Source organism: Pelecanus crispus, chromosome 19 (genome assembly GCF_030463565.1).
Source record: "Pelecanus crispus isolate bPelCri1 chromosome 19, bPelCri1.pri, whole genome shotgun sequence".
NCBI lineage: Eukaryota > Metazoa > Chordata > Aves > Pelecaniformes > Pelecanidae > Pelecanus > Pelecanus crispus.
This window is the reverse complement of record NC_134661.1, coordinates 3,597,986-3,625,438: the sequence shown is the minus strand read 5'-3', so window position 1 is coordinate 3,625,438 and position 27,453 is coordinate 3,597,986. Positions and strand designations below refer to the sequence as shown.

General features: G+C 44.3%; 2 protein-coding genes across 2 annotated transcripts in view; one reads left to right on the top strand and one right to left on the bottom strand.

Moving 5' to 3' along the window:
- Positions 1–7,691, top strand: part of NCAPD3 (non-SMC condensin II complex subunit D3) — a 29,736-nt gene extending 22,045 nt beyond the window's left edge. Inside the window, exons 25-35 of the mRNA XM_075723177.1 lie at positions 456–593; positions 943–1,076; positions 1,227–1,426; positions 2,013–2,123; positions 2,543–2,698; positions 3,487–3,656; positions 3,895–4,034; positions 4,161–4,238; positions 7,173–7,247; positions 7,348–7,408; positions 7,501–7,691. Coding sequence (XP_075579292.1) covers positions 456–593; positions 943–1,076; positions 1,227–1,426; positions 2,013–2,123; positions 2,543–2,698; positions 3,487–3,656; positions 3,895–4,034; positions 4,161–4,238; positions 7,173–7,247; positions 7,348–7,408; positions 7,501–7,609 — 1,372 coding nt within the window. The 3' untranslated portion in view covers positions 7,610–7,691. The remainder of the gene's footprint in view (positions 1–455; positions 594–942; positions 1,077–1,226; positions 1,427–2,012; positions 2,124–2,542; positions 2,699–3,486; positions 3,657–3,894; positions 4,035–4,160; positions 4,239–7,172; positions 7,248–7,347; positions 7,409–7,500) is intronic.
- Positions 7,692–11,821: 4,130 nt separating this feature from the next.
- On the bottom strand, positions 11,822–17,285 carry JAM3 (junctional adhesion molecule 3). The gene is made up of 8 exons (XM_009479082.2): positions 17,177–17,285; positions 16,170–16,283; positions 15,144–15,296; positions 14,705–14,907; positions 14,250–14,349; positions 13,783–13,912; positions 12,506–12,560; positions 11,822–11,857 (listed from the first exon to the last, which is right to left on the bottom strand). The coding sequence occupies exons 1-8, from the start codon at positions 17,283–17,285 to the stop codon at positions 11,822–11,824; spliced, it is 900 nt and encodes a 299-aa protein (XP_009477357.1).
- Positions 17,286–27,453: the final 10,168 nt, after the last annotated feature.

The window sequence follows — 27,453 nt, the reverse complement described above, 5'->3', positions numbered from 1 at the left end:
TGCATTCAGTGACTGCATCCAGACAAAAACATGTTCTTCAAGTCTGGGATTGACTTGCACCTTTTGCAGGACTTTTGGTGATTAACTTTTTGCAAAGTACTGTAAGTGTCTCAGGCACAATGGAACTTAAGTTATTTAAATAATGGAAGTGTTGTGCCTGGATTCAAGTTCAAATTTATTTCTGTCTCTCTTTACTTTAATGGCAAAAAAAATGAAGTAGTACTGTGGATGCTGAAAATGTCTGTCTCTCTGGATGGAAAAAGGCTTGATGTGAACGAGCTGATACCCTTGTCCAAGCCCAGATGGAGCTGGGCAAGAATTAAATGTGGTATTGAGGGAGACTTGGCAGAGGAAAACCATCTCCCTGCTTTATGGCTTGTGAACCCTGCACTGTGTTTCAGGGGTGGCTTTTAGAAGCTACCTGATGGTAAGTTCGTTCTTTTCCTCCTTTCCAGGTTTGGAGAGTTCTGCCTGGTGCATCTCTTACTGAAGAGGAATCCAGTAATGTTCTCCCAACACTTCATTGAGTGCATCTTCCATTTCAATAGCTATGAGAAACATGAGAAGTACAACAGGTTCCCCCAGAGCGTGCGGTCAGTTGAGCACATTTGTATCTCCTTTTTGCTAAATGATTTTTGCTAAATGATGGGCTGTCTGGCTACACAGCTTTTGGTCATGGCAAAGCACTCATGACTCTTTATAATTACGTATGCAGCAGGGTGAAAAGAGCTAGGGGAAACAGTGTTAAATTAAGAGTGTCCTGCCTTCCCCGTGACACTTCTGAAAGGACTTCTGCATGTAATTTGTGGGAGACTCTGGTATCCTAACAGGTTTATGGGTCTTGAAAGTGACATTCAAATATTCCTTGCTGATTTAAAGTCTTATTTCTGTGAGTTCGCATAATGTGACTTGGCCCTTGTAAAATGTCTTGCTCTACCGCAGGGCGAAGAATCTCTTTTCTCTGAAGGGAAAAGATAACAAAGAAAAAAGGATGCGTATCTACAGGTTCCTGCTAGACCACTTTACAGATGAGCAGAGGTTCAGCATTACGACAAAGATCAGCCACAGCATTCTAGGTAGGGGTCTGTCTTTAAAAACCTGACAAATAAAGAACTGATGTCTATATAAAACCATTAGGCACTCAGTCCAGCTGTGTTATCTTCCTGTCTTTACTGGCACTGCTGTTTCCAGTAAAATAGTTCTTACTTCTTCCCTGTGTGTTCCAGCATGCTTTGTGGATAAGGTCCTTCCATTGGACCTGGAAGCCAGTGAGCTGCTCTCGGATACATTTGCAGTCCTTAGCTGCAAAGAAATCAAGCTATCAACTATGAGATCAAAATCTGATGAAGACATTCAGCCTGATGAAGATGAAATGGCAATGGCCAATGCTGTCATGCAGGCGGCACAAAAAAAGCTCATCTCGCAGGTGAGTGGCACTTGATCTGGTGTGGGAAGAGGGGGAATTTTACCTTTCTGCAACAGAAACTTGCCAAAAATTATCCAAGTAACATAGCGATGCCAATGCCATGCTGTGCCTGTAGGCTGTTACTCAGGCTCTGTCTGTAGGTCCACTCTGATCTGAGGGCACCTGTGGAAGCACTGTGTGTTGTAAAAACAAAGCATTAAGGCTAAATTTGTGAAGAATTCTTGTACTTGAGGCGTCAGTTGGAGTGATCAGAAACGCATTTCCTCTGAAGTCAGCGAAGCTATGCTAGGCTCCATTTGTTCCACAGATCTCTTGCTGTTAAAACATTTGAGCGTAACAATGTTTTTTGGTGCACCTTTTGGCAGTTTGCCATCAGTGTGAGAACTGACTGAATTGGTGATGTATCTTAAAAGTCTCCATTTAGGTTAAAAGCCTGTGTACGTACGTGCGGCATAAGAGCAGGCTTAATTGCCGTAATTCCCTTGCTGTGGAGCGATAACTCTTCTCACCTAGGCTATTCATCTAACCACAGAGTGGCTTCTCCTTTATTGCATCATGTAACTGTTCATGCCTTGTTCAAACAAAGGTTCAAAAGAAGAACTTCATAGAAAATATCATCCCAATAATCACATCACTCAAGTCTTTGATGGAGCAGAAGAGGATCCCAGCTCTTAGGGACCTTATGAACTACCTACGGGTAAGGGGAAGTGTTTTCTTGTTGGTTTTTTTTTTTTTGCCTCTTGAGTTAATGTGTTAGATGTGCAACCAGTAATGGAACGAACAGCCTTCTTAGAAGGAAATTTAGAACGCATATGATGTTGTGACACTGCCACTGTGTTAAATAATGTGGGAGGTGGAGGGGGTTTAGATAAGGATCTCACAGTGTGTTACGTGTGAGCCTCCTCAGTGGAACGTGGGCAGAAAGCTTGAACGCTGGAAAGCTTTTTCATGTTCTGAAGTACAAATTGGAATTGAAACTCTTAGTCTGTTAAAAACACCTCTGCTCTACCAACTGGTATTTCCTTTTGCACTTAAGCAGCTGTGATCTGAATGGAGACATGAATCAGTAGTCAAGAGAGATTTCTGAAAGAGTTTAAACATTCCTTATTGCTCCAGGAAATGATGCAAGATTACCGAAATGAAATCAAAGATTTCTTTGCTGTGGACAAGCAGCTGGCAGCCGAGCTGGAGTACGATATGAAGAAATATGAAGAGCAGCTGGCCAGGGAGAAGGAGTCAGACCAAGAGCAGGTCTCAGCAGCGCAGGCAGAGGTGGTTGGTGCCATTAACTCTGTACATGTGCTCTCTCCTCTGCTAAAGTTTGTGTACACATAAGACCCGGACTCTGTATGTCTGTGCACCTTGTTACAGCACTTTTAACAGAATGGTTATGGTTCTCATACTTCTTCACATTTGCTGACAGAAGCTTTGGTTTCAGAGTCGTTTGATACCCTTAGAACCACAACAAACACCACACATTAGGCAAAGAGGAGCAGCAAACAATTAATGTAAAAAGAATTAAATTTAAACAGAAAACCAAGTCTGATTTGCCACTGGCTGTGTTTACATGTTGTATTGCTCTCTGTTCCCAGAGTGCTGAAGATGATAAACAGGCCAAAAAGAAAAGGGTTCATTTTGTCTGACTTTAGGTGTATACAGAGTGGAAACTTACATCCGTCCTAGTCATGCAGATCATCTTTTAAAGTCAATGTAAAGAAATAAGTATGTCCTTGGGTCAATTGTCCTGAACTATTTTAGATACCTACCTTAACATGAGATGACTTCTACCCTGGAAGTACCTTTCTCTCTCTGCTGACTTTAAAAGAGCACCTATATATAGACCTCTAAACTAGGACATATGTATCCCATGAAAACTTCCTATTCGCTTCTTGTTAAAATCTTGGCCAATAAGTTCTTTCTCCCTAGCACCCCTTTACGTCCATCACACAAAGGGCATTTCTTAACCATAGGTTAACCTAGCACGTAGGTCTAAGTGTCTTGTGTCTAGGGTTTTCTACACTTGTATCTGTTAGACATATGATCTTTTCTGTTTTCTGTAGCAACCTCCATCTCTGGAGACAGCTGTACCTTCTGGTGGCTGGAATAATAATGCTCAGTCTCCTGTAAGTGGGAGACAGTCCTTGCCACCTGGATCAAGTCCTTCCTCTGTGCCTTCTGAGTTTACTACACCTAGTGCTGATGTTCTGAAACAGCCGTTACTCAGTCGCAGGTATGGGTTTCTGTTTACATTACTGGTTGTCATACTCTGCAGGGCTATTGCTTTGCTTATCCACTCCTTATTTAGTGGTATGAAAGCCACCAGTGTTGCAGAATAATGTTCCCCATTACATTTGGTGTTTAAGATCATAAGGGATTGGGAGGGGACAGGTCTCCTCATTACACATATCTCATCCGTGCTTGCAGACGGAAATCACTTCACTGTTTCTGTCATGTTTTTTGCCCTGTAGGCCAGTGTCCTTGAGCACATTTGCCATCCTGAACTCTGCCAGGAAAGCAATGGAAGCCAGAAGCAAGCAACGCAGCAAGAGTGTTGGAGGAAGTTTAGCAGCCGTGTTGCTTCCATCAAGCGCAGCTAGCAGCAAGCAAGGTAGGAAGCTGGCTTCAAACTGATCTGGCATTGGACTAGATCTGGTTGACACAGCCTGATTGTTAGACCCTTGAGGTCTCTGAGTGAATACATTTCTATTCTTAATTATTTCCTTGTTATTTCTAGTATCCTTTCAAAGCCTGAATCAACAGTCTTCTGGAGAAAATGTTTCTGTGGGGGGCCGTGCAATCAGCACACCAGAACGTAAGTATAACCCAAAGAAGCCTTTTCCAAATTGGACTGAGCACTCATTCTCTGAGAGAGGTAGCAATGCATGGCTCCCCTAAAGAGCAGAGAAAATTAGTTGTTGATGGCTATAGATTATTTATCTAAATCGTTGTAGTAAATAAGAACCGTTCTGAAATTGAAGGTCTCATGATGTACAAGGGAAAGGACAGTCCAATACAGTCTCCATTTACATTTCACAGGGTATTACAGTATTGAGTTAGTGCAGGAGAGCTTTTATTTTGGGCTGCTGAAGGAACAGAGCTACTGCCCCTTCTTCCTTCATCAGCTCTGGGGTGCCAAGGAGGCATGTTGCCGTGGTTCCTTAATAGCATGCATTGCCCAAAGTGTGCAGGATTCTGTTGCATTGAGACATTTGCTCTCCTTAACTCTGGAAGCATAGCTTAGCATTTTTAGACTGAATTACAGAGCCCTACTGGGGAGGAGAATACTCAAGGTCTGGTCCTTTTCAGCTCTAAGATAGAGGCTTCCTGTTGTCCAAAGAAAGGATCTCAGGTGAGCTACGACCTGCTTCTAGAGCAGGCAGTGACCTGTGACAATTGCAAGAGAACACAGAGATCTGCTCAAGTGGGATTAATAACCTGCACAGTCATTTCTGAGTGTGTGTGTTTTCTACCCTAAGAATTGAACTGAGCACTGGAGAAGGAATCATTTGGTTTTGGTTTTTTTTTTTTTTACTCTGCTGTGGAAGTTAAAGTAAAAATAGACAGAGAGGAATCTCTAATCCACAAACTGTGAAAGTCTGCTGTGCTTATGTCCACTGCAGCTGATTTGCCATCTCGCAAAACCAAACCTTCAAAAGTTAGGTTTTATTGGAATGCTTTCTGACAGCCCCACAGCATTCTGCAGTGTCACTTTCTGCAAGCACAAGAGGCAGTTACAGTAAAACATAAATGGAGCTGTGAGTTCCAGCAGTAGATTCCCTTCCTTTATGTCAATATGCTGCTGAACTCCTTTAGGGCATCTCTGTTGTAGTGTGAATTGTGAGTGTGATGAACGCCCTTGTGCACTCTGGAGAGGGCTGCGGTTAAGCTGGGAGTATAGGTGAGTGTCTGACAGGTCGTCTCTCATTAGGCAGTTGTGAATTGTTGCAGGGAGGGGTCGATGTTCCAGAAGCACAGGTATCTGACTGCATTCTTTGCCTGTCTGTATCTGTGCAAACACCTGACCTGCACGCACGCAGGAGAGCAAACGACGTGTAGCCAATAAAGCAGTCAGCTGTGCGGCAGTCTGCAAATACCTGACATCCGCGAGCAGGCAGGAGCAAACCAGCAGCAGTGATGTGCATCCACTGGAAAATCTGACCCTTCTCTTCCCTGTATTCTCCACTGTTTGGCTAGATTTGTCTGCCTCAATGTTTCTCTTTGCTGCCTGAGCAACAAGCAATGATCTTTGTGCAAAAAAAATTGGGGGCATGTTTTTAGAGAGCAGAAATTTTTAAGCACCATATCTCTGTCTGGAAGCTTGCACGGCTGTTTCTCTTAAGCACCATATGGTGAAAAAGGAGGAAGAATGTTGATCTGCAGTGGTACTAGGGCTGAATTCCTACTTTGCTTCGAGGCAGCATGTGTCCTTCAGCAGGGAGACAAACTGTACAGAGCAGTATCATCACTTCAGTTAGCGTGTGTTGAGCCATCTGCATGGTGGCGCTGGGTCTTGCAGGCTGATAGGCAGTCAAAATAAAACATTTTTATTTCTCTGGTGTATCATTCTAAACTATTGAGATGCAGTTCTTTGTAAACCATTTTGTACTTGAGAAGTTAAGAACAGCTGTCTCTTCTCTTTACCTTATTCGACTGTTCTGGCTGTCACGCTCTCTCCCCTGCTGTCTTTGGGTCTCCTCAACTCCTTGTTACTTTGAGAATGGCTAAGGGGGTCTGGGGGGCGCAGATTGCTTCGCTGTGGTACACGAACACGTTGTGAACATACCACCTTTGACTGCATGGGAAGCCCTACTTGGTGACAGTTTTCTACCGTCTCCTTCCTCCCTTCCTTCCCTTCACATAAACTTCTCATTAACCAAGATAACTTGCTAAGGCACACGCTGCACAGAGTCAGCACACTTGCAGGTCAGTCTTGAGAGATGCGGAGGCCAACTAAGGCAGATAGATAGATCAAGGTGGATTTCCACTACAACCTTCGGTGATTCCCTTCCAGGACAGGGAAGTAGTTAAAGAGCAAACCCAGTTAGTCTGTAGAGAGAAGTCCTTTGAGCAGAGTTTCCAACTCCTGCCCTATAAAGCACTGTCTACCTTAATTCCTTGTGAAAGATTCTGGGAAACATGAGCATAAAACAGAGCGTTGAGTAAAGTAAAATCTGAATATTGTGACATATCTCCTGAGATAAATGACGGGAAAGAGACAGCTGACAACTATGGCCTATTCAGGCAAGGCAAATTCTACCTAGCTTCCTTGTCAAGCGATTCCTCTTTTCTGGCTGCAGGCAGTTCCTTACGGCAGGGCTGTTCAGGTTCTTTATCAATCTTCAGGGGCCCTGTATTCTGCCTTGACTAGGCAAAGCAACTGGTCTGAATCTAACATGCTGTTGGGAAAGATGGCAAAGTTTCAGTGGAGGTGTGGCTCTCCCACCTAGGCAGGACAAGGAGGTGCATGACTGAGGTCCCATATTTAAATTCATTTCCTCCACATAACAAGGAAGGCTGTAAGTCTGGAGCATAAAGCTGATGTGCACAGATGGCCCATCAGACTCAGCACGTAGTTTTGAAGCTGGATGGGAGACACTGAGATCTGCTAGGCTGGAAAAGAGAGATATGTATGTGCTTGCAATTAACTGGATATACTTACTCTGTGACACTTAAGTGTTCTACTACAGCATGCCTTGCCTTCTGGCTATGTCACAAGCTGACTGCCAATATGTGCTTTTTCTTTCAGAGACCATTAATGACTTGACTTTTGGTGCTGGGGTCAGTTACATCAGCTTGACGCACACACCCGGTTCAGCTCCAGGCAAGTTCTCTTCGTGACTCTAACTTGAGGGGGGGAAAAAACCCAAATGATCAAATCTGTGGCATTTTTTAAAATATGAAAATATATGCATTATTTGCAGAGAAGAAAGAGGCTGAGGATGAGCTGAGAGATATTATCTGTTTGACATCACCAGAGAAACCGTAAGTTCAATGCAGGTCTGAAACAGCAATCACAGTGAGAAAGACTGGTAAATTGCTTTAAAATAAATGGTCATTCTGCTTTCTTCTTTTAGCCCGTCCCTGCCACGGGAGTGGAAAGTAAAATCCCCAGCAAGGAAAAAAAGCAGCCGTGTCCCTCTGAGACGGTCCCAGCGGAGAACTCCACTGAAACCAGACAACTGATCATTACATTGAACTTTTGTACAGAATCATCATGTTGCCTGAAATCTATCCTTTTCCTCTGTAATTATAAATCATTGTGGGCACACGTCCTTCCTTATCTATCCTTATTTGGTTTTTACATGAAACTGTCTAGAATATGGGCGTACAAAGCCCGCATTAATGCGTGTATGTATTATAAGCTGCTGCTGTTGACAGAGCTCACTGGAGTGGTAGAAAGCTGCAGTATAAAGGGAGGCTTGCTCTTCACTCACAGGATGTATAATTTGTCCATTTGGAAAAGTAAGAGCGTAATGTTGCCACAAGCTTAGCAATAACTGCATTTATCAGAGCTTGCAGGGAAGTGAGTGGCTTAGCTTATTCACTCGATCCCTCATTGTCCCTCTTGGTTATATATTAGAGTTGCTTTAATTTGAACAAAGGTAAAACAGCTTGTCACTGCCACACCCCTAAATCTGGTAATTGCACGCTACATCACCTCTTATTTGTTGTGCAAACTCCTGTGTGTATGAACAGCCTGAATGTTCTTTTATATGGAATATTTCCATTCTTGAACTATGTTATTTCCAACTATTAAAATTTTATGAAAATAAATGGTTACAGAATTAATTCCACCCACAGCTTCTCTCCTCTTCTTGATCTGACAGAGAAATTATTTTTTTCTATAGATTTCTACAGCCTCAAAGTCTCTTCTGCTATGTCGCTGGTGTCTTAGGCGCTCAGTTCAATTAATGTTGGACCCAGCAGCTTTTAAATATAGACTCTTATGCGACTGCAAGCAGGATATGAGTAACTCACTAAAATCAAGGTTGGTAAGTCATATGCATAGCTTTGTGCTCTGCGCAGCTAACTTACCATAAATGCACTGTGTAAATGCTGGAATCTGACCATTCCCAAGTCTCTCTGATGCTGTGTTGACCTACCTGAAGTTTTTCTGCTGTTAACTTCTATTACAGACCTCTTCCCCTAGATTTCATTGAAACTTGAAAATGGAATCTATTGTATTCATGCTGGTTTGTCTTATTCAGGCATGAACAACAGAAATGGAGTATGCTTTTCTGTACAAGTGGAAACAAAGAGGCTGAGCGTGCTTTTGCCACAGCCCTTCCAGAAGCACTTACCTCCTACACTGGAATCCTGTATTTTGCCCTCACTTTCCCTGTTCTGTTTTGAAGATCAGAGAAACCCTGAAGTGAGGTTAAACTTTATTTTCAAAATCAAAGTCAAAACCTGGGAACAGGGGACGTATGGAATGGCTTTGGCTTAAGCGATTGTCAGTTATGGCCACATCCATGCACCTACTCTCCTACCTTAAAATATTATTTAGCCACTTTGAATGGCATGTTGGAATAGTTTATTTCCTAGTTTGTGCTTTTCTGGTTTTTGTTCTGTCCTCGAGCAGCATTGAGATGAGCCCTGTGAACATTAATCTGCCTTCTCTAGAGAAGAACCTGGGATAGACAAATGTCCAAGAATAAACTGATAAACAGCAACATACCTTGGACTTTCTGTAACCTTCAGCTGTAATAGAAGTAAATGAATGCTCTGACAGAAGAGACTTTCCCTTATCCCACTGAATTGAACACAGAAGCTTCCAATAACATGGCTGTTTAAAACCAAAACCAAACAAAAAACCCTACAAGAACGCTTTATAGCTTGGTATTTATGTAAAACATTCTTGGCAAAGTTAAACGTAATACATTAGTACAAACCTGAATATTATTCACAATGATACAATGAATTCAATCAGTCAGATCTCATGAGCTGTATCAGGGGGATCATCTCCCCTTCTCTCGTTAGAGATGCCACTGTCACATTTCAGAACTGAAAAATAAGTCTTGCTTCTTAGCTTGCTCGCTTTTCACATGAAGGCTGCCTTTGGCTCATGGTGAGACTGTAGATTGTGCTCCCATAGTGCCCAGAGCTACCCTGATTCAAACCTTTTCTTTCTCTCCCTTACTACAGGTATCCTAAAAGCAGCATAGAAAAGGAGTAGTGGATATACAGAAGGTGCAAAGGAATGTTACGCTCGCTACTGTCATAATGATTAGAGGCAGCGTGCAGCCAGCGAACGGTACCGTGTGGCTTGGTTGAAAAGCATGTCTTGAGAAGGTAACCACAATGTAGTTGCAAGATAGCAGTGGTAATGTCCAAGTTACACAGAGAACATATGGCTATTGCTGCCCCATCCTTATTTTTACTTTCATTAGCAAAAGGAGAAGTGACAACACTTTGTTTAGGCAAAACAAATGCAGCAATGTTGTTTAGGCAAAACAAATGCAGCAATGGCATGTCCAGCGAGGCCCCTAGGAAACAAAGCAGATTAATGCAGAGCACTAAAAAAATAACACTGACAGTCCAAATCGTCAAGTATCCAAAATACTGTATACAGGAAAAGTTAAGACAACTCAATTCATATTGGAAACACAAGAACACTAAATTATGCTACATTAAAAAAAAATTCTTAAACCACAGCACAGTTCTAGTGTTGCATCCACATCTTGCAGTCTTATAGTACCCAATGCTGTTCAACACTGCCAACATATATGTTTCTGGGAAACATGTGTTTCCAATTATTCTCTCTAAAGGCAAGAGAACTAGATTTCTTTTCTTTTTTTTTTTTTTTTTCTTTTACCATCTAGAGAAAAGTTGCAACTGACACTACAAAAGTGCTTTTGTATTGAGCTTTTGCTTTCCCAACTCCAGAAACAGTCGCCTTGGCTATGCAGTTTAAACCTGTAAAGTTGCCATAGCTGTCACGCTGTGTTAGTGCTTTAGGGAACTTGCAGAGGGGTAGCAGACATTGAAGTCACTCTGTCACCTTGTTGGAACTGAATCCAAAAGCCATCCCTGGATATTTCTTGCAACAAGAAAAACAAAGTGTTGGTCACTGGCAAGAAAAGTAAGTTTTATATATAAAAAAGTTGATAGCTCCTGCCATAAATTTACAAAAACTATCCCTGAGTGACTCTGTTCTGTGTCTGGTAAGACCTCTTGTGACAAGGAAATTGCTGAAGCTAGATTCAGAGGAGAGAGATGCTGTTCTACCTGCAGTTTTTTATTACGCTTTGCAACAATACTGATCTGCTCTGACAGTGCCATACTATAGCGACATTTGAGCTCCTCTCTGTAGCTTAAAAAGTAAAAAAATAGCTACGTTACTTAAACACTGCTGGCATCATGTATTTACACTTTAAATAGAAATGTTACCTTTTCTGAAGTAATCAAAATATATCTTTGCAAAAAATTTAGAATGTGGGATTTTACAAAATAAATGGAGAAGGTAAAAAAGCTTGAAGACATCTCAGTACCTTTTATGGGAATCTTAGCCCCTGAAAGTATTTGGCTTTAATTTTCCTGAAAGGGATGTCTTAGCACTAGGTTCTCTGCCTCCACTATAAGCCTCTTTAAAACACCAAAAGACGCAAGAGGCAAGCCTGCTTGGTGCAGATTAGAATGAGGGGTTACCTGCGTGCAACGGGTTTTCTATAAAGCAGTGAACAGAAGCAATCCTCCTGGCCTGATGCTGCCCATGTTTCATGTTAAATGGAGTAAAGAGAATTCAGTAAGTTTACGAAAGGGCTGAGAACGTTAGTTGCATTTACTGTATTGGGATCTGTCACTGTAGCCTATTCAGATACCCCGCTCTGCACCTGAGCAGTGAGAGTCAAAAGCGCAAGACAATCACAAATGTGTAAAAAGTCACCGGCCAGGCCTGGGCAACAAGCTGCTGAGAGGAAGACTCCCCCTTGCACGGATAAATCTTATTCTTTGAAGTCCATCTATTGCCATATCAGCACCTTTTTTGTCTACTAGTAATTTGTACTAGTAATGTCTACTACACGTTTACCTAACGCTGTTCCCCTGGTTGGTTTGCACGTTGTGGCTGTGTCCCTGCAGCACAAATAGAAGGCAATGCCACAAACTTCCACAGCCCAGTCTCTTGGGAAGTATTAAAACGCTTCCTTCGTCCAAGGACAGGTTTAGGTGATCCTGTTGGTATCTCCGGAGGCAGGGGAGACGCAAGTTGGGCAGTGAGGAGTTACTTTAAACTTTGGCAAAGAAAAAAAAGATATACAGATAGCTAGCTATCAAGTCCTTGTGTGTTCCAAACTCTTCCAAGCGCACTTAATTCATCTTTTGCTCTTGCTTTGAGTTCCTGGAGGAGGTATTTTCACACTTGCTTTTGCTGGTTTGCAATATTCGTTTGGTGTCTTATATGACAAATGAAGACTTGTGTCTGAAGTCACCCTGCAACAAAACAGTTCTGGAGGTAGGAAGGGTCTAGTGGCTTTTCCGCGCACCTCTTTGTTCCTGCTGCCCCCAACTGCAACATGCCCGTGAAAGGTAGATCCAATCTGTCTAACTTCGAGCATTCGGTCTAGGTAGCACCCCCTTCCAGCTGGTAAGGGGAGGGAGACACTAGGCATACTGGCCAGGTGCTCCTTCTCCTCCTGTCCTCCTCACATACCACGGCATGGTGGGGGACCTTCTCATTCCCTCTTCAGTATCTCTGCTAATAGAGAGAGGCTTTTTCTGATCTTAAGCTTAGTGATCTACTCAAATCCCAAAATGTAAATTCTCTTGTAAAAGCATCATGGCCTGCCCACTTAATCCAATGAAACTCATCCTAAGGGGGTCAAGCCAGAAGATAACTGAGACAGAGCAGAGCTGCATTTGATAGCTCTTGGCATCAGTCACTTAAGGCAACTTAAACTGTTCATCGTTTCTAAGGAAATGACTCAGCCTTCACCCTTCTGTTTTCTCTCTGTTCTACAGGCTTGCTTCTGAGTGGTGCCCACTCTGAGAACGCCTGTAGGCCCTAAAAAAGCTAGTAGTCCTCTGCCCACCCTCTTCCTCTCCTAAACAGAGAGATGTTAAATGCAAATAATTTGTTACCTCATCATCTGTCCGGATATAGTTAACACCATCAGGTTTTGCTGGAGTCTTGTAGCTGAAATAAAGGAAAAGATCTCATTTCTGGGACAAGGAGACTGCAGGATTTTGGAGGGGAGGTGCTGAGAAAGATGAAAATGAGGAAGAGCAGCCGAATGAAAAGCAAGCAGAGATAAACCCAGCTCATTGCTCAAATGATAGATCTGTGCTTATTTCGTCATTCGTCATGACTGGGATTTTTTCTAAATTCCCCTTCAGCACAGGGTAAAAAGATTGCTGTGCGCTTCCACAAGACTAACTGCAAAGAGATTAACTGATTCTTTCCTGGGCTCTCCTGCTCTGGTCCCCATGCGCTACCTTTCTGTGTGCCTCCTGCATTGTTTCCTGTGGCAACTATAAAGTTCATTTTAAACCTTTGCTGCCAGATGCCTTCAGCGTTTTCCTTAGTTATAAGGAAGCGCCACTTGTTTGCAATCCCATAAGAATTCAGAATTTATATACGACTGTCAAGTCCGGTGTATGCCAGCCCTCAGCTGCATTTAAATAGGATATTTGGAGCTGCTTCTGAAAAACAAACCAAACCAAACAAAAAAACCCCAGGACTTGTGTTGAAAAGCAACATCTAACATGGAACAAAGCTATCCGGTGAGAATCTTAGTTTTACATACATTATCTCTTCTACAGATTCTGTAAGGATATCAAGGCTTGTTTCTGATGTTAATGCTGTTGGTTTTAACATTTTAACGTGCATTCTAAAATGGTTGGTTTTAATCCCAAATTTAGGTTCTCACAACTAGTGAGATTTCCTGCAGAGAGCCTACTCTTATGCATATATTTTCTGTGCATGTCCTGATGCTTTAAACTAATTGTGCAGTGAGCTCTGCTCATTAAATTGTAGACCTCATCTTGCCAACAGCACATAACCTATTGGACAAACACCTGTAGGCACTTAATTGTGCTGGTCTCCCCTTCCTGTGCAAAGTATGAGGATATTAGAGCACAGCTTTCACTCTTCTCTCTGGTCTTGGTAGCAAGCACAAGAGGAGCCATACCAAAATTCTCCCTTAGGCAAATAAACCTTTGGCATGGTGCAGGGTTTGCAGTGGGGAATCGGATACTTCAAGAACTGGGCTGGCCTGTAGTTTTTGGTAGGGAACTAGAAGAAATGTGTCCAAGTCAGGCACTGAAATACACTTCAGTGTATTCTGGCACCCTTCAGACTACTTCAGCTAGCTGTGGGCACAAGGACTTGTGTAAGAACACTTTGAATCCCAGCTTACCTTTCCCCACTCTCTTTGCTATTTGCAAAGTAACCCCTTCTGTAGGCGCAGCAGATACCAAGAGTGATGAGGACCAAAACTGCTAGGACCACCAGGACTCCACCAATTATCCCACCAATATTGAGGTCATCTGGCAAAGAGAGAAGCCATCATCCAGTATTTCTTCAAGGTAGTAGCAATATTCTAGCTTTACATACACTAAAATGACATCTCTTGAATATTTTAAGCAAACCCCAATAATTCAGAGGGAACTAGTGAGTCCCTGATTCCAAGACTAAAACTGTTCATGAATGCTTCCCTGAATTTTTACTTTTTTTTTTTTTTTTTTTCTTCCTGTGTCTGGGGCTATGAGAAAGCAGGAAAGACTTAATGCTCTAGGATGTCCCCCTTCTTTCCCTATGGTGATGACAATTTATTTATGGTGATATAGGAATCAGCATTGATGACAAGTACGTAGAGCCACTCACAGACTTCCATCTCCTGCTCCTCACACTTGGCAAAGCCAGCATCGTTTGTTGCTATGCACGAGTAACGGCCTGTGTCTCCTTTGTGCACGGCATGGAAAACCTGGTGAGGAGAAAAGGCAGGGAGCAGGATGTGAGAGACAGAAGACACTGTGATGGTATAAACATGTATAAGCAACTCTCCCTTGCCCAGGCTTCACAGCGGGCTGTGAGACATCTTCCTTCTCTCTTTCTGAAAAGGCAAGTGGTACTGGCAGCGATCAAAACCGAACAGTTAGGGTAATATCTTCTTTCATCATTAATCTTCCCTTTCCCAAGTCATCCAGCTCCTAGAACACCTAACCTTCTTCAAATCATACCTTCCTTGAAAGCCATGCAATGACTTTTTTCTTTTACAAGTGACCTTAAAAATAACCTGTCCAGCAAAACAAGTCTTGATTATGTTGTAGGGGCATTACCAGAGTGCCTGTGGTGGGATTCAAGGTGTAGGAGGAATTCTGAAATTTGGAATTTGATTTCGTGTCTGGTGATAAAGGTTCACTGTTGCGGTACCAGCTGTAAGTGGACTTTGGGTAACCTTCATTCTCGTGGCAGTGAAGAGAGGCTGTCTTGCCAACAGGTACAGCTTTAGGCACAGTGCATCTAGGAGTCATAGGTTTCACTGCGGGAAAGACACAAACCATGTGAATGGCACTGCTGAGTTGAACTAAATCATTTCTGACATACTTCCTAAGATGGCTGTGCTACAAAGGCATCAAAACTTTCCACTATTTCCACCTGGTTTTAAATGACAAATTCCAGAGCCTGCTGAGTGCCACTGTTTCAACTCTGGAAAGCCTCACAGCCTCTTCTGTTAGCTAGCAGCACTTGCAGAGGTATCTGGGTTTAAAGTAATACCTTGGACTGTAAGCTGGATATTAATCTCATCTATGGTTTTAGTATCAGAAGGTGCTGCCACTTCGCAGCGGTATGTGGCAGTGTCCATCCGGGTGGTGTTTTTAATCATCAGCGATGTCCGGCTCAGAATTTCTGCACGAGTTGCAAAGTCTCCTGATACAGAGGAAAAAGAGAGAAAAATTTCAGGGTAGTCACGCAGACTAACTTTAGGCATCTGCATTAAGTGGTTGATCTTGGACTCTATCTGGAGTCAAGAGAACCACCTGAAAGGAACTCGATGCTCTAAAATTAAGAGCCTTTCTCTCACCAGCGACCACAAAGGAAACCAACGCTGCTAACCATATGAGAGGATAAACTGGAAAGCACCACCCCAAATTTCAAAAATTGTGGCAAAATTGGACTTCCGAGACACCCTCAGGTCTTGTCTCCTTTGGAAGATTCATTTGATTGTGGGTGTTGGTCCCATCTAAAGCGCTGGAGTCATTCCAGACGGAGTCAAGCCCTACTGGCAGTCCTGTGTTTGAGTTTCACCATCAAGCCAAAGAGTCTGCTTCTAATCATGTGCTCCCAGGATGCTGCAAAGCACTGTGCTACCTTGGTGGTAAGCACTGACAGCTCAAGACAGAGATCCCTTCTGAAGTGCAGGTGGAGCCCTCAGATTTCATATGGAAAGACAGGAGGGGTCAGTGCCTGGTCCTGAGAGCTCAGACACCCAGTGACCTCCAGCAAGGACCAACAGGTGCTGGAGAAGGCAAGCTGCAGCATTTGCTTTCTTACCCAAGAAGTACCTCCTACACAGGATCTCAGTGCAGCTCTTTGTGGTTCCCTACTGTGAACTGTCAATAATGGGGGCAGAGAGCAAAGAACATCCTGCTCTCTCTCCATCTTGCACTTCGACTGCTGAACTCTAGTTCCAGAAGAAAGCAGCAAGACAGCCAGAGGTCCTGCCTTTTACGGACTTGTTTGTTCTCGATTGTATTGTTTCTGAGGCTGGTTTGGAAGTCTAAGAACAATGAATCTTCATACCCTGCATTTTATTGTCAAAAAATACATAAGAGGTTTCGCCATCTCGGATTTTCTTCCACTCGATTCTGGGATCTGGTGTTACAGTGGATTTAATGATGCAGGACAGCTCAACACCTAGCAGGAGAAATAAAGGAAATACAGATTAATAGGAAGCAGCTGTATTTTTGCTCTGCTTTAAGCAGTCTTGCGCAGTGTTTTATTAGGAGATGCTGCCCACAAAGCAAAGCCTTCTCTTTCATCTGCGTCACAAACAGAAACACTGCTGGGTTCCAGGAGCTATTGGGGAAGACGGACTTTGGCCAGCAAAAATAATAGCCGAACAGATATCAACTACGGAGAGAAATGAACACACTGTTCTCTACAGGCTCTAACTTACGGCAAACAAGACCTTATGACAGGGTGAGTCCACAGCACTGTCTTGCTGCTAATCAGAGCCTACAACGTGAGTCAGGGATGCAGAATCTCCCTGAAAATCTCCCAAGAAAAAAAATGTACTGAGGACCATGGTGCCTGGGGATAAATTCAGCAAACCCACTCCCCTTTGAAGTAGGCACTGTCATCTCCGTCTCCTCTGCAGAAGAAGGCATCGCAGCAGGGCTGAGAGGTGCCTTACCCAATATCGCATTGCACGTCTGCAGTAGGGCCAAGATAAAATATAAATTTCCCGACCCGCTTTTCAGTATATTAATTGCAAGGCAACCGCCTTTCCTCCTTTTGGGATCCACTTCAAAAAAGCACTTAGGCAGATACTTTGCAGTGCCAATGGCTTGCAGGGAACTTCAAAAAACCGTTTCAATCAAGTGCTTTGCTAAGCAGGGGGAGATACAGGCATATTCTTAAGCGCTTTTCTGAATCTCAGGCTCTTGGTTGTCCTGCCTCCCCCAAGAAACCAGATACCATGAGCAATAAGCAAAATTTTTCTCAATTGTTTGGACCGATGCAAATCCCCAGGCAGAGGGCAGTGCAGCCATCGCGTCAGGCAGCCAGCAGGCCCCCGCAGCACTCACTCTGGAATTCCTGCACCACAGGCTTGGTGTTGCTGGATGTCAGTTCCACAGCCAAGAGTCTGCAGCCTGGAAAAACAAACAGAAGGTAATAAGAAATAGCACAGCTCATAAGTCACCCAGCTAGAAACACACTGCCTGCTGAGAAATCTTCTCAGCCAGCTACAAGGACTAACTTCCCCAGATAAAACCTATTCCTGGCTACTAATGCCGGTCCAGCAGGCCTAAGTTTATTTAGGAGTTGTGGTGTAAATACAGGAAAATATACTTGTTAGAAGTAGCAATTAAAGAGGAGGATTAACATAATGCACAAAACCAATGCCAGCACAAGCCATTTCCTTGTGCCTTATGCTTATTTAGTTGGTAAAGGAACTCTTAACTCTGACAATGCAAGAGTGAATGTATTATTTTGCAAATTAATTTGATAATCGGGAAAAGACAGGAAGCAGACCAACCTCAAGAGTTCCGGTCAGTTCCTAGAAGATTAAATGTGCCAGGCCTCTAATGTACACTGATTACATCTTCAAGTATTTTAAGACTCAGCGTGGTAGTGTAAAATGCAAGCTAGTAAATCATGAAAGGACTGCGATTCAGGAGAAAACAGAGGAGTTCAGCTCTTTGGGTAGAGTCCCAGCCAGGCTGACACTGGGACAAAAGCTCAATCATGCAATGCTGCAAGGCATCCTTATACCACAAGCTATTTCCCTTTACTGTACTTCTTGCTCTGAGCACCAAAATGTTTCCAATTAATACGGTAATTTTCCATCTATTATTTTCTTTTGAAAAATCTGTCTTCCATGTCTTTTCTGCTGTGCACTTCACTGGAGCAGGTACAACAACATTCACGCACTACTGGACAGCCACACTCACAAAGAGCTCTCCCAAGGGAGAAGGAACCAAGCAGGCAGTTTCCAGCACGGCGCAGTAGGAAGAAAGCAAATCAGACAGCAGAGGCAAGCCGTGCCTTCATCATAGAGGATATTTTGGAGCCGTGTGTTCTGGCTGTTGCAAAGCCCATCACCTCTCAGTCAGACTATAGTATTCTGCAAAACACAGGCTGCTCCAAAGCCCTGTCTTACAGGAGGAGGTTACGTACTATAATTGTTGCCAGATAATCAGCTACAGGGGGATGCCATGGCCCCATATGCAACTTTGCTGTTACAAATCCAGTCACAAGTTTGTTGAAATCTAGGGGAGGATGCCGACTGACTCCACTGGGCATTCGATCAAACAGCAAGTTGAAGATGATGGAAACCAGTGCCTCAGTGACATCAGAAGAGATGTATCTAAAGGTTAAGACTGTTTTACTCTGAGTAAAAAAGTCATAACAAACCTGAATAGAGAGCAGAAAAGGCAGCTGAAGGGAGATGTGGAGAAAGAAAGGATCTGCAGCATCATGACAGACAGTTGGAAATTCCTGTGTGCTGGCCTTCAGAGTGGAAAGCTTTTGGACAGAGAGAATCTGACAATGCAGGGGCAAAATTCCTCTGGTGGAGTGGATCAGAGAGCGTAACAGAGCAAGGCAGCAGTCTGAGAAATGCCCAAGAGCTGCGAAGGCCCTCCCACTGAAAGCTGAAGGTACTTGAACACCTAAAATCCTTCCAGCATTTTTGAAATGTTCCCTGCCAATTCTTATCCCTCATTGTTCATTAAATGCTGATGCCTTCCTCGGTGCCTTGGCTCTCGGTGCTCATACCCCAAAGGCCACTGGGGAGAGCTGGAGTTTGGCAAAGTTTGGAAGCTGCCTTTGTCTACAACATAATTGTTACTTACATAAAAGCCACTGGCTGATGCAAACTAATAGCTGGCCCAGCCAAAACTGCTCTTAGCAGAACCTTTCCACCCTTCCCCCTTCTGCACTTGAGACATTCATGCAGCATTTGGGAGAAATCCAATATTGAACTAAGATGACAGTGCTCTGGACTATAATGTAGCTATTCGGGAAAAGTCTCATGTATCAGAGCTGCAGTGAGTAACAGGGCAGCGTGGTGAGCACTTTGCTTTCAGTCTGCTTATGCTTTACTTCGGAGAGCCAGGAGAATGCCATTTGCAGAGCTGGTTCTCAGCAGGTCGAAGGAAGTCTTGCGTTGTTTCAGTCAGGAGGTGGTCTAAGCAACCACAAGTAACTTGTTCAAGTCTGCTACGAAGCAGAGTCCATTTCATCAGGACTGGTGCTTCCAGACCTACCCCTTGAAAAAAAGTAATTACACCCCCAGATGCTGGCACCTTCCTTTCCCTCTGTTCGTCCTTCGATCCTGTCAGGTGTTCTGTCTGGGGTTGTGATCCTTGCTTTGCTCCCTCATGAGCATAAACAGATTCCACTGATCCCAGAGCGTTAGAAGTAGCTAGACACCAGAAGACAAGGAACAATCTTGGGAAAATCCTTTTGAAATCTTCAGACGCATTTTCAACAGTACTGTAGGGCACTTCATACAAACAAGGCATTTGATTGCTTCTGCTGTGAGATTCCTGCTGCTGGAACCAAGAGAGCTCTTCTGGAGGGCCCAGGCCTGAGCACTCAGATTAACTGTGGAGATCCTGGTTGGCTTCCTGCTTGGGACAGGTGGCTCTGATAATGCGTTTGGCTCAGTTTTCAAAAGGGGAGAAGTTGTAGGTTCTGCCTTCTTCAGAGACAGCACCCTCCTTCACTGGGGAACTGTATTACAAAGATGCTTTCTTCTGAGACCTGAAGTAGCAGATGACTACAGAGAGTTGCACTGCACCTGAAGAGCTGAAGAAGTCAGCTTCCACAGCGTCTATCTGGTCTGTGCTATCCTATAAATCTTCCTTTTGGAAATGTTAGAGAAAGATGGGGGGGAAAGGCACATGGCAAAGGTTCCCTGTTCCTTAAAGGAAACTTGATGTACTAGTTTGTTTTTTTGTTATATATTCCTGTTTACACAAGGGGGGTTTTTTTCAGAAAAATTGTGTCTCATCAAGTAGATAGCATGGTAACAGTCCTACTGAAGTGTATCTACTGTAGCTACCATACGAGTTCAGTTGAAGGCGGAGATAGTAATACCATAATATTGTGTTACTCTGAAGGAGTTATGACTCTAGAAGTATTCACTCCAAGACAGTGGGACTCCATCAAACTCCAGCCTCATCTCATTTCTGGGAAATTGTTCACAGCAGGCTTCTTCCCACCCACTAAACACAAGAGATTTAGGTCTATCCCTCAGGCACAAAGCAGGATGACAACGAATTTTAGACAGAAGCTGAGTCCTTGGAGACTGTGTGAGAGGTTCTGACATTATTACGTGTATTGACTGGGCAGAGATCAATCTGGCTGCTTAAATCACCGCTAAGACAGATTTATTCCGTGTGTGGCAGAAGAATACTGCAAGTAGCATGTTCTAAATAACAAGAAGGCTACAGCTATGCAGGGAGCAAAACAAAAACCCCAGGAGACCATGCAGATTGCAAAGCCAGAGCAGAGCACTGTTACCAGCTCTTCTTAGCATTACTTTGGGGTATCCCTTGTTCACCGGTCTCCGTGGGGCTGGAGGAATCTGCACCAAGCCAGTGCTTCCCAGCTGTTAGCACTCTCCTGTAGAAGGAGCCTGGGCATCCGTGCTATGTCACATCTCCTTGCTCTTGGCAAGTGTTGTCTCTCTGGCGACCGCACTTAATGGGTTGCTTTGTTTTGCGTGTTAAATCATCATTAGTGGTGACTGTCACCTTTTAAAAAGAGCATTCCAAGGATGTTCCTTTAAGACCTCTTTCAGCCTAGTGCAAATAAGCAGCAAAGGTTTTGTGTTACGTAAATCTCCTCCAAAGGCCTCAGCACCCAGGATGTGGAGAACAGCCGGGCATCGACATGCATTCCTTTCCAGAGCAGCATGCATGCCACAACAGACGCACCTACCAGATCTGTATGTGCTACATCTCCGAATACCTACCAGATCTGTATGTGCTACAGACTCAGCCAGACATATGGTTGAATCCCAAATGCCATCAGTTCTCCAAAATAGAATCCAGGACAAGGCAGTGAAGTCCTTAGCATATTCTTATGGCACTTCTTTCAGCTAAGAGATCCAGCCCATGCTTGTCACTGTGACTCATGTTATCTGAATCATTTTAAAATGCTACACCGAAACTATAGTTTCAGGAAAAAAAACCTAGCAGCTTTAGACACAACTAGTTAAATTTCCCCTCTCTCTACTGGGTTTAAGGTAAAGCCTGACCTTCCATCTCCTTCCATCCCAACCTCTTCTCTGTTTAAAAACTCTAGGCAGAAATTTGAAAAGGAGGTGCAGTATTCCTAAAGTGTTATAGGCAAGGTAAAAAGGATGACCAGGGATCAAATAAGTTGCCGCCAACAGTCTGTGCTTCAGTATCGTTCAATGCTTCTTTGCTGATATTGAGGTTATCTGATATGGTAATTTTAGTTAATGCACTGTCAGGCACAAGCAGTACAAAAACATGCAGCTGTATTTAAACACCTGCCCACTAAAGCAACAAAAATATGCCTTGCTTGAGGTGTCCGTCATCACTAAGCCGTTGCTTGATTTGCAATTCAAAATACATCTAAGCCATGTGGGAACGCTGCTATAAACCACATGCCTTGTTAAGCATCTTCACTTTCTGGATGGTTACTCTGTGTAGCAGGAGTGCTACTGAGTGAGAGTGAGTGATATATTGTTAGGTGTTAGAAATATGTTAGCCGAACCATCTGCATGTCAGCACATTTGTGACTGCCAGTTTGGAGATGCCCCCTAGAGCAGCCACCCTCAATGCTGTGAGCTGCAGTGAAAGAAACGGTGACGAGGACGACAGAGCAGAGATGATCAGAGCAGCAGGCAGGAGCAAACGTTGTTGAGGGCAGCCCAGCTGACCCCAGGACTGTCCCTGCCTTAGAAGTGTTGTGTGCATGCGGTAGGGAGGAAGCTAACTGTTAAATGTGTGAGAAACCTCCAGAGGAAGAGCAGAGGAAGCCACACAGTGCTGGACTGGATAAGACAAGGAAGAGGGAGGCCAGGTTTCTGCCCTCAACTTATTCTGAGGATATCACCGTAAGCTCTAACTTTCAGAAACATCCGACCATCTGCACCTTGAAATATCCATCCCTTTGTCTCTCAGCACTTCAGGCTCATCGTCTTTCCTCCTCTCTATCCCCAGTGCATCTCGCTGCGACTCCACAATGCAACTTGTGCCAGTGTAGACTAGGTGGTGTAGCATAGGCAACCCAGCATGGTGTAGGAATGAGATACCAAAAAATGCCTAACCCACTCTGGCAAGTTTTCAGGGTTTTTTGTCCAACTGTCCCTTGGCTGGGGTTTTGGGAATAGCTTAAGGGACTTAAATGCGTTTGTGATATATAAAGCCTGGATTTATAAAGGGTGCATAAATGTGTGGGCAGGGAATGAATGGCATACCTCATTCTTATTGCATTTCAGTGGGAATCAGGCATCCTATTGATCCTCATTTACGTTTTTAGGTGTCTCGCTACCTTTCTAAGTGACAGTTCATATTGGTCCGTTTGAAAAACCCAGCCTATGCCCTTAGATGCAGTCAGGAGGATTTTGTGTTGGAGTACTCAGTCTTAACTTTCAACCCTTGCCTCCAGTCCAAGGAGCTGGCTGTATGTTTGCTCTGGCATCCAAGTTGCAGGTTAAAAGCCCCTTCAAGCTGATACGAGGGAGCAGGCAGGTGGAACATGCTGGTCAAGTGACCAGACATTGCTGCGTGCCTTTCTTTTATTCCAGTTTTCCATGGTGCCTCCCTGAGATCCGCAAGCCAAGCCTGGCTCATGGGTGGGCTGCCCTGCTCGAGAACAATGGGGACGTGCAGCGAGAGATTAGCGAACAAAAGCTTAGGAGTGTCTCCGTTCAAATTAAGTAACAGATGGACCTGGTCTGTGTGGGAGCTGATAACAGTTATAAAAAGGCCATCACCAGACTGTGGCCAGCCCACCCTGGAAAAAACCCACTCAGTCGTAAATCCTCTGTGCTGTTATAGCTGCTTGTGCTAGTAAGGCTTTATTTTTACCAGCTATCATAAAACAGCATGACTTATTTTAGATGCATGGCTTGTACCGCTCACTTAAAAGGGTGCCAACTCTCCGATAGACACCTACAAACAGAGGAGATGTGCCCGCCTGGGCAGGGAACATGAAGCATAATTAACCTAGAGAAGGCAAATGCAATGTTACAGAGCAGTGTTTGCCACTCCACATGGTTCTGGCTTTTGCTTTTCTCCTCTTTTAGGTACCTAGCTGATAGCAGTCATTTCTTCTGAAATGCTGATGATAACGGAGTCTCCAGTGGTCTCAGCAGGACCAGGACCCCACAGGACAAAGTTGCGTGCAAGACCATTGAGTATTTGCATTCATCTGAAGATGTGAAGATTCTGGATTTTGCTCTTAATTCACTCTCTTACTGCTCACCACTAGAGAAGGCAAGGAGATGCCTGTCTGCAAACAGAGTACGTACAGTTCTGGAACAAAACCTTAACCTGTTTAAATCTCCCGATTTAAACCAGCACCTTGAAGACCTGACTGCATTTGCTGCAGAGAAGGCCCATTAGCACCCAGGCCACGCACACAATCTTTTTCCCTTCTTTTTTTTTTTCTTTTTTTTTTCTTCCTCTTTTTTTCTTTTCTTTTTTTCCCCTTTTGGACAGGAGGATTTACTGTTCTACCTCCTAATCAGACAGCAAAGCCATTGGTATACACACAGCCTACACACCCACACTCAGTAGTGAAACAGGTTGCTATCAAGGAGATACAGAGCCCTCTTAAGACAAAAACCTCTCTGCAAAGCAGTCTCCTTCCGCAGCAAACATTCCTCCTCTCTCCCATGCAGGGCAGGAAGTGTAGGTGTTGCCTGGTGAAGACTGCACAGTGCTTTCTGATGGCTTCCCAAAGTTTGGTTTTGTCACATGGGGATGCAGCTGCAGAGACACTGCCTCAAATATCCATCTGACAAGGGCTTCTGGAGGTAAGAATTTCACAATCTTTGGTTGCCATTTTGCTCATGGCCTTGCAGTGTGTTTAGAGATGAGATATTAAGGCCCTGCATATCTGCACCTTCACAAAAATGAGACAGCCTATGCTCGAGGTCAGTTTTGCACACCACCCACTTTGCAAATCCTTACGCCTGTGCTAGGAGGAGGCATCACGAGCCATGCTCCAGAGCTGTCTGAACAGGAAGAGTTCAAGCTTACTCACAGTCTTAGCATAAGCCTGAGCTCTTGGCTGGACATGTTGAGCTTGGACCCAGTCCACCAGTAGGTTCTCATGCTCTGCTCTCCCTAAGGGAGCACAGATACTTTAGAGAGCCAGCGCCAAGCCGATGGCTGGCAACCTGAGGAGAAAGGGCCTAGCACACTTAGCCCATTTTATTGAAATAGATTTTCACCCATCAGAACAGAGGTGGCTCGAGAGACCAAGAGCCAGCTCTGCAAAGGTATTTAAATGCTGTTGACATCAAGGGGAAGATGGGCATTTAATACTTTGCAGATGTGGCTGTACGTGCCTTGCCCAACATCTTAATCTGTGCGTGATCTGGTCCTACCTCTCCTGTTTTCCCAAGCTCGTACTCTGGTTTCTGGCTTTTCTCCTGGAAAGGACTGAATGTACGTGCAAGACGGGAAGGAAGCAATACTTGGGTGGATGACTAATACTTAAAAGAGATTAAGATGGAAGCAGCAAGGGCTAGAGAGTTTCCAGCATGTCAGATTGCATCTCCTTCTGTAATACAATTTCGGGCCATCTTCAACTCAAAGATAAGCTGGAAAGAGTTAGAATTTGCCCCTCAAAACCTGGGATGAAGGGTAATGGAAAGGGAACAGAAAGAAAACATGAATAGGAAAGCTGTGCATAGAAGAGGCTGTTACTACCAGCCCTTGTGCTCCTGCATGGCTTCTCCCTTCCCAGGAAAGAAATGTGAGGCTGAACGGAAAGTCTCATTTTCCTTGGGTAAGCAACAGGGAATAGGGTACTTAGCTTCTGTGTTGCATTAGATGCCACTAACCAGGGGATTAAGTCCTTCCCAGATCATTTATTTTGCCTTGCTACTGGCCTCTGAGGTCAAGCCCCTTACACAGATGCTTTGGGCTTGCGATGTTATGCCGACTCTCCAGGAGGAAAAAACGGGGGCAGGTGGCCTTGCTGTGTGGCACTGAGGGAAGGCCATTAGGCAGGAGAGCTTCTAATTATGGCACCAAGTCTTTGGCAAAAGCCAGAAGAGAAATAAGGCAAAAAGAAAACAATTACAGATCACTTGGCTAGGAGCGTATCAAAACAGCCACATTGTACTGAGCGCCGTTCTTGCCATTTTCATTAACAAATGGACAGCATAATTACATCTTCAAACTGGTCTGGCTCACAGCCAGTACGGACCACGGAAATTAGTGCATTCACAGAAAATGGGACATGAGGGGATCTCAGGAGGTCAGCTCATCCCCACCTCTGCTTTAGGGCATGAAAACCCAAGGAATACAACTGTCTGGGCCCCTGGATGCCTGCTGAGGTTCTCGCATGCCGTGTTTCCCCACGATCATTTTCATCTGTTAAAAGTGCTGTACATCTACCAGTTAAGCCTCAGTCCCTTCAAATTCAGTGTCCCCTGCAAGTCAGTAAGGATGTACAGTTCCAGTTCACTGGAGGAAAACACTGAGGAATGGGAAGTCACAGGAGGAGTAAGGAACACGCTATCTCAGCTGGCAGTGGATATACCATTCTGTGATCTGCTCACCAGATGAGAGTGCCTTAAAACAGCAAAAGCAAAGGCCAGGAACAAAAATGGTGAGCACTGAAGACAAGTGGGAATATTTGCACAGGGCAGATTTGAAACCAACCCTTCCTGCCTATTCCCACTTGCCTTCCATTGTTTCCCTAGCCAGCCCCAAGAATTGCCATACAGGCACATCCTACGTTATTTCTCACTTCAGCAAGTCCCTTTCCTCCCAAAAGTGGCAGATGCTGCTACCAAATTAGTGCAAAGTGGGAGGGAACCAGCAGATAACTGTGATAAGAGCCAGGAGCAATGGTCTTCCTCCTGTCCTCTCCCTTCCTCCCAGCAGGGCTCTCGTTGCAGCACACAGATGCTAAGGAAAGTCTCCAGGGCAGAGTCAGGTCAGCAGGACGTGGCAGGGATCTATGGCCAGGATCAGGGAGACAGAATGAACAGTAACGGGAAAGGGGGCAAGTTCCTTTATTTTTGTCTTGTGTGGGAATTTGACTCAAGGATTGCTGAGAATCTCATAAGCCAAAGTGACGTTTTCCAGGCTGAGTGCCAGCCAGCGCACAGACTTGATCTCAGCAGGTATTTTGACTTCGACAGGAGCTCGGATGCTCGGTACCTGCCTGACCCTGGCTTTTGATGAGGACACATATATCAAAAGCTGCCTGAAATGCAAAGACAGGAAATAAGTGGATATGCTATCAGCACCAGGCTTTGCAATACTCTTTAGTGTCTGGCTGTGTCCCAACCATCAATACAGAGACTCACAGGGTTTTAGCCTATAATCCTCTATTCCTCTGTCTGTGACTCTAATCTCTTGATCCTCCGTTCTCCTCCAGCCTACAGCTTGACCAACAAAACACAGATCTGAAGTTCTGCTTATCAGAGACCAACCACGTCATCTTCCTCTGGAAAATGGGAGTTGGGAAGAGAGTAGTAGTCATCAGAGCCAAGAGCTGAGAGTAGGCTAGAGAAGGGAACAGGAGAGGGCGTGAGCAAGCACACAGAGAAATCATTTATGACAAGACTGAAAACAGCTCTCTTTTTAAGAACATTTTTTCCGATTTTACAGCATCATTTTTGTCTTTTGTGTGTGTATAATTCTAGCCTCGGGTATAAAACAGAATTGTCTAGCTAATGCGTTGCACAAAACATGTACAAATGAACGTTGCAAGAGACTGACTGCAGGCACCAAGGGAACATTCACATCTGCCTATGAGCGTGCGACCAAGAGACTGTGAAACTACTGCCGTCATTCCATGCTGGAGAGGTGGGGCCGTCTTCTGTAAGGCAGCTTTGAAGCTTTGCGGTGAATCTGTCAGAACAAAGGATGCAGATCTACAAGGGAGAAAGGCATTCACTAGAAAGCTGCACGAGCCATGTGCAGGCCTGAAGACATGTGAGTTGGGGGAATATTGTCCTAGGGGCAGCCCTGAATCCTGCCAACAGATCTGAAAAGACTTACCTTGTTGACATCAGCCTGAGCATAGGCTGCAAACCTGCAGAGGGAGTTGCGCTGCAGGGTTCAGTAGAGAATTATTTTCTTAGGAAGTACACTGGGAATTAAAGGGAGCCCAAATGAAGGCACAGACA

Coding starts and splice junctions, on each gene's coding strand:
- JAM3 (XM_009479082.2), bottom strand. CDS start 17,285: ATGAGCTGTGCTATTTCTTATTACCTTCTGTTTGTTTTTCCAGGCTGC. Junction 16,284..17,176: donor TGTGGTGCAGGAATTCCAGA/GTGAGTGCTGCG, acceptor TTCTCCTGCTAG/GTGTTGAGCTGTCCTGCATC. Junction 15,297..16,169: donor TTTTGACAATAAAATGCAGG/GTATGAAGATTC, acceptor CCTCTGTATCAG/GAGACTTTGCAACTCGTGCA.